The sequence below is a fragment of the Netta rufina genome (genome assembly GCF_964035555.1).
Source record: "Netta rufina genome assembly, chromosome: Z".
Classification (NCBI taxonomy): domain Eukaryota; kingdom Metazoa; phylum Chordata; class Aves; order Anseriformes; family Anatidae; genus Netta; species Netta rufina.
In genome coordinates, this window is record NC_140126.1 from 36,623,777 (window position 1) to 36,636,458 (window position 12,682).

The 12,682-nt window shown below is 35.8% G+C and overlaps 1 protein-coding gene across 1 annotated transcript in view; it reads right to left on the reverse strand.

Moving 5' to 3' along the window:
- Window positions 1-5,601: 5,601 nt before the first annotated feature.
- LOC311221078 (guanine nucleotide-binding protein subunit alpha-14) overlaps window positions 5,602-12,682 on the reverse strand; it is a gene marked incomplete at both ends in the record, with an annotated part of 72,937 nt that continues 65,856 nt past the window's right edge. Inside the window, 5 exons of the mRNA XM_084304839.1 lie at window positions 5,602-5,792; window positions 6,779-6,932; window positions 8,630-8,759; window positions 9,373-9,501; window positions 11,234-11,388. Coding sequence (XP_084160965.1) covers window positions 5,602-5,792; window positions 6,779-6,932; window positions 8,630-8,759; window positions 9,373-9,501; window positions 11,234-11,388 — 759 coding nt within the window. The remainder of the gene's footprint in view (window positions 5,793-6,778; window positions 6,933-8,629; window positions 8,760-9,372; window positions 9,502-11,233; window positions 11,389-12,682) is intronic.

Consider the following 12,682-nt stretch of genomic DNA (forward strand, 5'->3'; position numbering starts at 1 on the left):
CTCTGCCCTGCTTCTCCCTGAGCCCACCCCAGAGTCTCCTTCCCCACTGACAATAAAGTAAAACTGAATTTTATTTGACTGGAATTTGATTATTGTTTGTTTTCCATATGTTGCATTAATAGTTGTGTGTTTTTGTTTTTCATTTATTTACAAGCGACACTTATTCAAAATTTGGTAAGTAGAAATTGACAAATGAAGTCAAATCCCATCTCTGAGAACACGGGGTCAAGCTTCTGTTGCAGCAATACAGACATTAGTCTTTACCTTTGTAAGGACAGTTTTATTTACCAGATTTATATGTATATAATTTCCCTCTGGTGTAATCGTTTTATCTTGATACATTGAAAAAACATAGGTGGCATTGCCAAATCACCAGCTTCTTATGAAGTCATCTTTTTTTTTTTTTTCCAAAAAATTATGTTCACATGACATTAACTATTTCTTATCTGTACCATTTCAAAAAATACACTCACATATCAAAAATCACTAAGATACTTTGTTCCTTTTGAGTTATTTTTAGTAAATATATCTGCAAATAACATTAAATACCACAAACTAGTCAACACAAGAATACTACTGCTATGTAATGGTAGTTAAAATTTAACACAGCACAGTCCTGAATATCAAGTTCAAACCCTCAGTTTTCTAATTATTCTGGTGATGTAAAACAGTTTCAATAAATGTCCCATATGTTAATAGGATTGTTCAGTCTTGTGGCTTGTTTGTAAATATTTCCATACTATATTTAAATTTATATTATGTCTGATTTGTATGTATTTCCTGATCTTGTATTAGCCTCAAGAATTAGATTATTCTGGAAGCTATTCAGATTTTTCTTACCCTTCTTGAGCTTTTCACATCTGAATTCCAGAAAAGAACAATCTAAAGATTGCATTGCTTGGAGCCATGTAAGTATTGTACAAGGCAAGAGTCTGCAGCATTTCTTCAGCAAGTCATACAATTCTACCATACTTTTTTTTTTTTTTTTCCTAAGATTAAAGTCTCCTTCTACAATAGGGTTACAGCATTGGTGCAGAGGGGAAGAGCAACTGACATCTACCTGGACTTGCACAAAGCATTTGGCACTGTCCCTCATGATATCCTTGTCTCTAAACTGGGGACACAAGTATTTGATGGATGCACCACTTGGTGGGTAAGGAATTGGCTGGGTGGTTATACTCAAAGAGTTGTGGTCAACAGCTTGATATCCACATGGAGACCAGGGATGAGTGGTGTTCCTCAGGGGTTGGTATTGAGACCAGAGTTGTTTAACATCTTTGTTGGTGACATGGACAGTGAGATCCAGCGCACCCTCAGCAAGTTTGCCAATGACACCAATCTGAGTGGTGCGGTTGATGCACTGGAGGGAGGGGACCTGGACAGGCTTAAGAGGTGGGCCTATGTGAACCTCATGAGGTTCAGTAAGGCCAAGCGCAAGGTCTGCATCTGGGCTGGGGCAATTCCCAGCACAAATACAGGCTGGGCAGAGAATTGATTGAGAGCAGCCCTGGAGAGAAGGACCTGGGGATGTTGGTTGATGAGAAGGTCAACATGAGCCAACAATGAGGAATTGCAGCCCAGAAAGCCAGCCATATCCTAGGCTGCAACAAAGGAAGCGTAGCCAGCAGGTCAATGGAGGTGATTATTTCCCTCTGCTCTGCTCTAATGAGACCCCACCTGGAGCACTGCATTCAGCTATGGGGCCCCCAACACAAGGAGGACATAAACCTGTTAAGACTGTGTGAGGACATGAAGCTGTTAAGACATGAGGAGATCCATGAGGATGATCAGAGGGCTGGAGTATCTTTGTTGTAAAAACAGGCTGAGGGAGTTGGGATTGTTCAGCCTGGAGAAAAGAAGGCTCTGGGGAGACCTTATAGCATCCTTCCAATATGTAAAGGAAGCCTAAGGGAAAGCAGGTGAGGGACTCTGGCAGGGTGTGTAGTGACAGGACAAGGGGGAATGGCTTTATACTAAAAGAGGTTAGATCTAGATTAGATATGAGGAGGAAATTCTTTACTCAGAGGGTGGTGAGGCCCTGGCATCAGTTGCCCAGAGAAGCTGTGGATACCCCATCCTCGGAAGTGTTCAAGGCCAGGCTGGATGGGGTTTTGGGCAACCTGGTCTGGTGGGAGGTGTCCCTGCCACCTGACAGTGAGTTGGAATGAGGTGATCTTTAAGGTCCTGTCCAACCCAGACCATTCTATGATCCTGCTCTGTTGAGTCTGTAGTGACTAATCCTTACTGAAAGTGCAGCAAAAACTGAAGGAGTATCATTGTGTCCAGTGTCAATGAAACATTCACCTCTCAGGAGCTAAGGATGTGTGTGTGTCAAGTCTCTAACAATTAATTACCCTTTTAATGTTGATCAGTTAATCTAAAACTACAGAGGATGGGTTTAAGGTTTGATTTTACTAAAAAGCTTTTAGTTTAAAGTTACTAAAAACGGTCAGGGTGATGGAGCTGTCCATCTTACTGTAGCGTGCATATTATTTCTGAAATTAGTTCAAAACAGTGGAAAAGCTTGTGTTTTTCTTTTTGTTTGTTTTTGCTTTTTTACTTTTACTTAAACCATTGGGTCCATGCATTTTAGAAGAACCTGTTTATTACATGTAGGAACTGTTGTTGAAAAATACTGCTAATATGCACCATGTGTTTGTGATTTTTTTCTGATGCAATGCAAAGTCTGTTTCTGACTTGATTTTTATGTGTATTATGCTTGTCTCGTGAAGCATGTCAAAATTTTGCAAAGAATACTTTTGTCTTCATTCAGAAAACTTGCATTAATCATCATCTTATCTTGAAATGCAAATTGACATATTTTGTTTATGCTATTCTTGAATGTCTTATGCTTAGGTTTTCCTGCCTATAAATCTATTGCCCATTTAAGATTTGACTGTTATTACCAGTGTCTTACTTCAGAATTTTATGGTCAGTATATATATGCATCATCTAGGAGCTCATCATCTAGAGTCATGATTTTTGCTTATGTGACAGTGGGTAGGATGTGAGTATCTAAATTCCCATTTAGAGCAGATACAGGATTTTTATAAAGAGGTTTTTATTTTTTCCAGGGCAAATCTGGAACAATAATTCAAAATATTCCTGTAATACTTTCAAGGAGCAGTGAATTCCCTGTTAAGTCTTCTCCTACAAGGAGTAAAGGAATGTCCATTGCCATTCATTCTTGTTAACTCATCATCCCCTGAGCAATATATCAATGGTTGAAGCAAATGTGACTACTGGAATAAGTATGGCAAGCTAGGACACTAATAGGCAAAAAGTGAGAACAACTCAATTTTCATTTTGTTGGATCTCTTTTTTTTTTTTTTTTTTTTTTTAATCTTTATGGATTTTCACTTTGTGTATCAAACATGTAGAGAATTACGTGCAGAAGTGTGTCTTGGAAAGTGACTTTACAAATGTTTTAAAGTGTTGATTGTGAGGTATTACAGAAAAGCTTATACTGATGGGTCCTGTAGAATGGTAACTGTCTCACCATCTGCAGTGCTTGTTCTCCAGAAAAGCCTGACTCCCAGATTCCTGGCATGAAGGTACTCTTCAAATAGCCAGAAAATCTTTACTCAGATATGAAGTTTTTCCAGGAGTTCCTACAGAGCTCAAAATTGGATCAAGAAATTCAAGCACTTGGGTACTTTATGCTTTCCTTCATCAACCCTGCTTCCCTAGAAAAAATTCATATTTCTGTTCCTTTGTAGTTGGAAGTTCTGAAGTAACTTTTTGTTGTTTTGTTTTGTTTTCTTTGAGCAAGAGTGTTTAGCAGAGAATTGAAATTGGAAATTACAATTGGAAGAATTGTAATGTTAATATTTTTGGGAGAGGGTAGAGATAACCTGTTGGGAATGCAGAAGATAAGTGCAGAGTCTTGCTGCTGTATGCTGGACTTTCTGTTGCTCCTTCTTGGTCTTTTCTAGTTTGACTAGTAATACTGTACCCTGCAGCACCTCATTTCTGCACTGTTCCCTCAGTGCTGATTATTGCCATATAGCAGTATGGGCAAAACTGTAAAACATTAAGAACAGTCTTCTGCAGCTTGTTCCAACACTAAATAAAGAACAAATGAATTAAATGTTACAGGCTGTTTTCTCATTAAGAACCAAAAAGAGCTCTGGACATACTTTATCTGTACTGTTAGGCAAAAGGTACCTGTGCTGTTGAATTTGTGAATCAGTAAACATCTTTTATGGACAGTGAAAGGTCAGGGTGTGCTTTTCACAGGAGTGAGCTGTGAGCGCTATTAATCCAGCTCAATACACAGAAATGTTATGTTGCAAATCAAATAATTTTTAATCTTTCTGTGATGTATGGAAATCACTATTTCATGTTGGTATTAAGAACCGTTGCTATAATACTGCTTGGAAAAATGGTATTGTCATTCATTTATATACAAGAGAACCTTGGCATGTCTTTGGAGCTGAATTAATGCTAGTAACAAGCAGTTCAACTAAAACAATCCCTTTATTGGTGTTACTAGGTCAGTTAATTAAATGCCAATTACTACCATGAGGTTTTGGAATGGGTAAAAAGGGTTTTCAAAAACCCCCTTTGCTGGGGTTGGTCTGCCTAACGTCTTCAGACACTGCTGGTCTGAGAATTTTTAATCAGATGAATAAGAATTGACTGAGTATTAGTGATCCTGGCATCATAACTGGAGAAGTTTGTAGATGGACAGTGCGGAGATCATGTAATGGCTGGAAGTCTTTTGGAGGAGAGGTTTTACTGGTTTCTAATCCATGCAAAACTACGTGTGGAACTCAATAATGGGAAAATGAAAAGTGTAAAAAGCAAGTTAATAATGCAAGTTACTTTACTGACTTGGAGGAATTTAAGGACTAGATTATCCACAGGCAGCTGTGTGGATAACCTTCCAGTTCCTGTGGCAGTGAATCCTGAGAACATTTACTAAATGTCTTGCTGCTTAAGAAAACTTTTTCTCATAAGAAAAGAGCAAACTCCATGGCTTACCTGCCAGATCCAAGTCTGTCATTCTTTAACTGTGAATGGTATACTATTATTGTTAAACATTTGAACAGAAATGCAGTAATATGAAAAAATCCACAATATGAAAAAATCCACAATAATTAATCTTTTGTAATGCTTCCTAGAACATGCCACGTTGCGTTCAGAACAAGAATTAAAAAATATCTAGCACTTTAAAACAACACTAACTTGTCATTTTTAAGGCATCACTGAAGGCATCACTGATTTGAAGTTTTGTATATGATTGAAAATGGTAAGTTAAAAAAAAAAAAAAAAAAAGTTAGGAAAATACCACCTGGGCAGTAATGTAGTTACAAACATTCTTGTAAATGTTCTTAATTCCCACAGCTGTCACAAATTAACTCACAGGCAGAGCTAGTATGGAAAATATGAAAAGAGATTTTTAAATGTATAGTTTATGAAGTAGATGTTGAAACTCAGTCCTTAAAGTTCTCCTAATCCATACTTCAGTAAATATAAAACCCTCTTCTCATTTCTGTAAATGGTATTTAAAAGACACCTTTTTTTTTTTTTTTTTTTTTTTAAATCAGTACAGGCTGTGCTATGAGTAAATCACACTCATACAAGCACGTTTTTAATTTAAACCAGATTGAACTCCCTCAGGTTGAGTTGCAGGATCGTGTCCTTGACAGCAGCAAAGACAAAACGAATATTTTCTGTGTCTGTGGCACAAGTGAAGTGGGAGTAAATTACTTTCTCCTTGTCAGGGTTCTGATCCTGATACAGCTTCAAAATGAAGTCTCTGGCAGCTTTGACATCTTGTTTAGGTCCTAGTCAGAAACACAATTGGTGCTTTTAAACAGTTGAAAACTATGTAGGTCAGGAAAGAAATATGACAGTATATGAACAGCCTAACTTCATGTTTAAATATGCTGTAAATGCTATAAAGGCATACTCCCCTTTTTGGAATTTTCTTATTCACATGTTAGTGGGGCAAAAGATGCTGTAACACTGTTTACTATAACGTGTTTTTTTTTTTGAAAGTAAATATTACAGTTCAAAGAAATTTATTGTAATACCCTATGCAACTGAAATTACCCAGCCCATTTTCATAGTTTGCTACACTATTGTATTTTCCTAAAAACCATGAGAGAAATTTTATAAAACACATGTAGTAAACAGGTCTCTCTTTAGCCAAGAAGGGGACCTGCGCTTCCTCTGTAGCTGTGAAATCATTGCCACTCCTTTCTGAATTAGTTGAAGGATGTCTTGTAGAATATAATACTGTATTAAGTTATGGAGTATGTCTGTGGTTATTTTCTTCATTCTTTTGGGTACTTTAATTATCAGTAATGTTTGTTAAGGAAAGTTATTCAGACTGTTTTTTAACTTTGAACTTTAGTTATAATAAATGTAAAATTATACTGTGGATTTTTACTATATAAAGAGTTGGATTAATAACCCTATTACCCAGGTTCCCCCCATATCTTTTCTCTTGAAATTGAATATAGGTGGAAAAGGTGCATCTGATAACTTAATAATGACAGTGCCATACAAATGGTAACGGAATGGCTGCAAGAAATGTCTTAAGAACCCATCAGCAGTGGTTCAGTTAACACAAAAAAGAATTAAAAAGCAACTGTAAAACTGAGTAATTTAAGATTGTATTCAAAATGATAGGGTAGAAAAACAAAGATATGAAGTATACTGCATAATTCCACTTTCCCTGCTACATTTAATGAGGAAAAGATGATTTAATTTTATGTTTGTGCTTATGCTTTTATGTTTGTGAACATAGTCTGGAATAAATGCTTACCCGTGTATTCTGGAAAGTAACTAATTAGATCAGAATACATGATTTTCTCTTCTAGAAGATCTTTTTTATTTAAAAATAAAATCACTGAAGAATTCAGAAACCAGGGATATGTAATGATAGTTTTAAATAAGGCCTTGCTTTCTTCCATTCGATTCTGTAGGAACAAAAATGAATTTGAAGTTACACTCTCTGAAGAGTAGCATATACAAATCACATCAGCCAGAGATCATAAAGGTGTTTTTTTTTTTTTTTAAAGCTATTTTACAGTATATATGTGTGTCTGTGTACATACAACCTTTATAAAGTGCAACTGCAATTCACTGGTTTATTATTAGTATTTGTTTACTGGGTTTTGGATCCCCACCCATGAAGAGCATGAAATCAAGGTAAGCCTTGATATTTTTTTTTTTTTTTTTTTTTGAGTTTTTGTGTGAATTGGTGAGCAGTTATGAACTGCTAAATGAAAGCCTTTCATGACTTTACAAGTGAGTATTGAAGCAGGCTGTATCTGATCTGTGATCTTGATGGTTTCTCTCTGGGGACAGTGATAGGACGCAGAGGGGAGGAAATGGCATGGGGTTGTCATGGAGCTGACAAGGGGAAGTTCGGACTGGGTATCAGGAAAAGGTTCTTCACCCAGAGGGTGGTTGGGCACTGGGACAGGCTCCTCAGGGCAGCGGTCATGGCACTGAGCCTGCCAGAGTTCAAGAAGTGTTTGGGCAACGCTCTCAGACACATGGTCTGATTTTTTTGTGGTTTTGTGTGGAACCAGGAGTTGGACTCGATGATCATTGTGGGTACCTTCCCACTCAGGATATCATTTGATTCTGCATTGTAACATAGCTAAAGAACAAGAGCATAGGTATTCCTCTATATTAGTAATAAAGTCTGGTCATGTTGTTCATTTCAAGAAAAATATCAAGAACAACACAATTGGAGATTGCTGGTTGACATTTCTGAACATAAATTTGTGATGGAAATATTTACCTATAAGCATTTACCTATATTTACCACATAGACTAATGTCCAAAATGAACATAACAGAATATCTGAGACAGTAGAAGTAAAAATATTACTTACAGTTACCTATGTTCGTTCATCAAAAAAATGACAGAAAACTTTGAAGACTCATTCTAAACTACAATACATGTTGTGACACTGCAGCAAGTGAAGTTAGGTTTGCTTTTCACAGTTCAAACAGATCTTGAGAAAACTATCTGATAAGGGCTTTGGCACTTTAGAGATCAAATGGTATTAAGAGTATCTGGACAACATTTTAAGTAATCCTCTAACTTTCAAGATGGAAAGCAACTATTATCAAAAATAATGCAATTCCATCTATGTGCTTTTCTCCCAAATTGTCTAGTATTTTCTTTTTTTGCATCCTTTTCTGCCACATCTGGCCACTGATGATGATGATGATGGCATTCTAAAACAGACAGAAGAACCCAACTAACATTCCTTAACCTTAGCAAGGAGGTAAATTTCAAATTACTTTGTCTCTATTCTCCGTAATTTGGGTACAGGTTAATTCTGAAGAGTCAGGGTCTTAAATAAATAAATAAAACCCACAGCTGATTACAGATGATTGAGGTAGTTTTACTTGTTCAGAGATATTGTTAATATTAATTTTTATACATCCTGAGGCATGGTTTAAATCATGTTTTTAAATTAGTTTCCTCTTTTTTTCAGGTAGGCTGTTAATTTAATACAACCCAGGAAGCTGATCGAGCAGTCACAAGTGTAGTTCTAATATTTTCAAATGCTTTTATGAAAGACATGTAAATGCTGTCTTTCTTACAAAGGCACACACCTTTTTCTGTACATAATTTAGATATCCCCACTCCTTACCTCATTGTCACATTCTGCCAAGACTTGATCGTATTCACTTAATGCAACTAAGAAAATGATGGAAGTAACACTTTCAAAACAATGAATCCACTTCCTTCTTTCTGACCTTTGGCCACCTACATCCACCATCCTGTTAAAGAAAAATACAGTCAACATTTTAGTCGTTTCCATAACATACTTTAAATATATCTAAAGCCCTTATAATAGCGCACCTACTTAAGTTATGCTTGAACCATGAAGGTCTATCTTAATATTATCTGTTCTGTTTAATATTTAAATTCTTGCTGAAGTGCCACAAATTTCACTGCACTTCACTGTAAGTACATAAAGCATACATGCCATGTTAGGCACAATACAAACACAATGCTGTTTTATTCTGTGTTGGTAGAAAATTAAATAGGTTTAAATAAATTTCAATAAAAATACCAAAACATGGTCCATTTTGTATCCACATACACTCCAAAATCCCTCTTGCTCCCCCCAAAAACAGTGTAGTCACATCTCTATTCAATGATAAAAATTAAATACATTCAGGTATGAATTACGCTCATATCTTATTACAAGTACCACCCCCCTCATTCCAGACTTTTTGATTAAAGTAATAGTTCAAAATGCATAGTGATTTGGATCAAGTGCTGAAAATACAATACCAATTGCATACAAAAGCTTAAAAGACCTTGGAAGTAAAGTTTCAGCAACTACTTTCATAATTGTATACCGAATCATTTGACAGACAGTCTTACCTAAATATAATATTTTCTAAATCAAAAGGATACTCAATAATTCCTGTAGTTGGCACTCTGACTCTAAGAATATCTTGCTGAGTTGGCACAAATGAGGGCATAGCGATACGATCGATGTCAGTAAAATAACTGAAAAGTTAGGTATACAACATAAACAAGATTAATGCACTTCTATAAATTAATCATAAAGATGCAAAACCAGACTGATCAGTGATCAAAGAAATGTTGCCACAAAAGCAGCTGAACAAAAATTCACTGGTGTGTGGCATAAGAGCAATTGTTGCTGGCATAAAACACAAACCTTTACTTACCTGACTGTTGTGTGTATGTTTCAGACAGAATAATACTAGTTAAAAGAGAGAATGCTTGAATATTCTATGGACAATTGGCCTATACCCAAAATGATTAACTTTATTTGTATAATCTTTGTTTCTACCTCAAAGTAAATATGATCATTAAGATTTGAACACATATATCAATCCTAGCTATAATGCTAAACAACATTCTTCCTATCCCCTAGCATTTTATCTGTGATGCTAATATTTCACGTGAATGTGAAAGTGTGCTGGACAAAATTCAGAAGAATAATTAATGAAAAGCACTGCAAACATGAATGCTTCCATCTTACATATTTTAATGTAAAAGTTGATGCATTTAGTTTCTCTTCTGCTGGGGTCGTAATTGCCCTCCCTAGTTTCACAAGGCTCTTGTGCTTTTCACACACAGCTGGAATTAAATTCTAGGAAGACATTCCTGTGCCTAAATAAATGAGTGGCATGTGAGCAAGTCAGACACAAAGAACTGATGCCTGGTATCCCTGTCTGCAATCTATCTTCCCACCACTAGAAAGCAACATTAGATCATCCTGAGTGCTACCATGGCCTATAAAAACTGTAAATTGTATTCCAAATCATTCCACGTGTTTGTAGCACAAACCTTCCTTTATGTGAGCACTAATTCTCCCTCTTTCTCTTTGGTGACAGAAGGCAAATGTCAGTGTACTCTCTTCTTGCTGCCCAGTCATCTCTCACATTTGAGCACCAAAATAAAAAATGCTCACACTAAAGAAATGTTAGTATTTTTCTAAGTTTTCTCTTTAGAATGAGAAAAGTGTCCAGCAAAGTAACAAAATGCTATTGAGATGCTTAATTGAGATCTTAACTGCAATTAACAGTAAAATAAAGATTTAATGAAATTTAAAGTAAAACTAGTTTTCAATTTTGATTAATTTCTTAGAAAATGAGGCTAGAATAGACAGACTGCCAAGTAGCACCCTTCTCTAATTATTTAAAAACAAAGCAGACAGACATCTGTTAGGAATAAGGTTTAACACACGAGAGCAGATTGCCCAAGTGTAACCATTTTGAATCAAAGTTTACCGTAAATGCCCCATATGAATGTTCCTTGCTGAAATATAACTTTGCTGCTTTTCAACCTTGCAGAAACATACATTTATTTTTTCTGTTTTCTTAAAGCAATAATTTTTCATAATTCCAGGAAAAAATAGGGGAGAAGTTTTTATTTATAAAATTCTCATTCTTATTTATACCCTAATATTTTTCGTGTAATTATGAGCTTTCTGACCTGCCCACTTGTTGTCAATGTATTTAGTACAGCTGTTTTTCGTGATTTCTCCCATGGGAAACTCAGTTATGTACCAGCTGCACTGACCTCAGAATTGGGAGGGATAATAGTTCTGGCATTCTCAGAAAACCTCAGATTAGTTTGTTTCATCACTTCTGCTTAAAATCTTCTGTTTATCACAGGCCAGCAGAGACACAGGTACAGATAATAAAATCAGAGTAAACCTCTCTCTTTATTAACTACATTAAGTCTAATTGTCATTAGGTAGTGTACTTACTATTTAGCAGAGTCTGAGAGCTGGTACTCCCTCCGTCGGTCATAACACTCTTGAATTCCTGGGTCCTTCCAGAGATTCTTGATTGCTTCAACTTGCTTTATTTCCAACGCTGTCACTTTATCCACTTCCACTTCTCTGATCATCTGAGCACTCTCCTAATTAATTAAACAATTACACTATTGTGAAAGAGTATTGCTAACTGTCAGCATGCAGAATGCACTCTCCCCTGTCTTTATAATAAACATTTCCATTGATGAGACTAAGCATCAACAAGGAATCTAGGAGAAAGAAAACAGTTTCAGTCTTTGAATGTACTGAACTTTTGAAGTCAAATGACTGCTACTGAATGTCTTGACCAAGTTAATCTCACTTACCGTCACTCAGTTGTGATTTATTTATTTATTTATTGAAAGGGGACTTTTACTGAGGCCAGGAGGAACTCTAAACTTACCATTCTAAAATTCAGTAAATTTTAATACCAATTTGTAACAGTTGTAACTTTTCTAAGTGTCTAGATATATTTTCTTTTTAGTATAGATACTGTTGTTTCTGGACAGAGCAGAGGCTAACTACGTGTAAAAAATCATCAAGCAGGCATCAAATTCCTGCAAGGCATCTTCTGTTTCACACCTATCTCATTTAGATACAGGCAAGGTGTTACTCTGTAGAAATAAATGATTTTTAATTGCTCTCTGCTGTTAATTGTTAGAGGTACTGCAAAGAAAAACATATGTCTTGCTTTTAAGGAACATAGAAGAATACATCAAAGAATTTATCTTTCTCTATTAATACTCAGTGGGTTACATCCTGATGTTTGCTAATACCTTTAGAGCTCTTAAAAAGTATTGTTCTAAAATGCATTTAGTATTGAAATAAATTATTTTGTGTTTTGAACATAACAGGTTGGTTACTGCAAATTCATTTTTTTAACACTTTTTCCAATACATTCCTAGCTGTCATCAAGATTTTAACTTACATTCTCTTTAAAAATGAAATAAAATTTCTTCCCTATCTCTTATTTAAGCTAGGGAAAGCCACAGATAGTAACACTGCATACCAAACTGTTTTATGTACCAGATTCCAAACTTTTATTTTTCTGTTGTTGAGTTCCACTACCAGGAATTCCAAAAAAGAATTATTAAATGTTGCCCACACTTTCTAAGTTTACATTTTAAAAAGCATCTTCTGTTATCGCCAACAGCATACCACTGAAGTAGTTTAAATATGAAACGTTATAATGGGATTTTGCCAGGAAGGCAGCTTCATTGTTACAAGCAGACAGGGTCATATTTTAAAACCTTCTCTGCAACTTGGATGTATGCTAGAAGTATAGTTTTATTTTCTTCCAAAGCTAGAGTGGAAGTTTATAGAATTCTCACTTACCAGTAAGAAGCTAACCCAAGAAACATTGTGAGAATAAGCTGCACGGCATGAGCAGTAGGTGGTTCT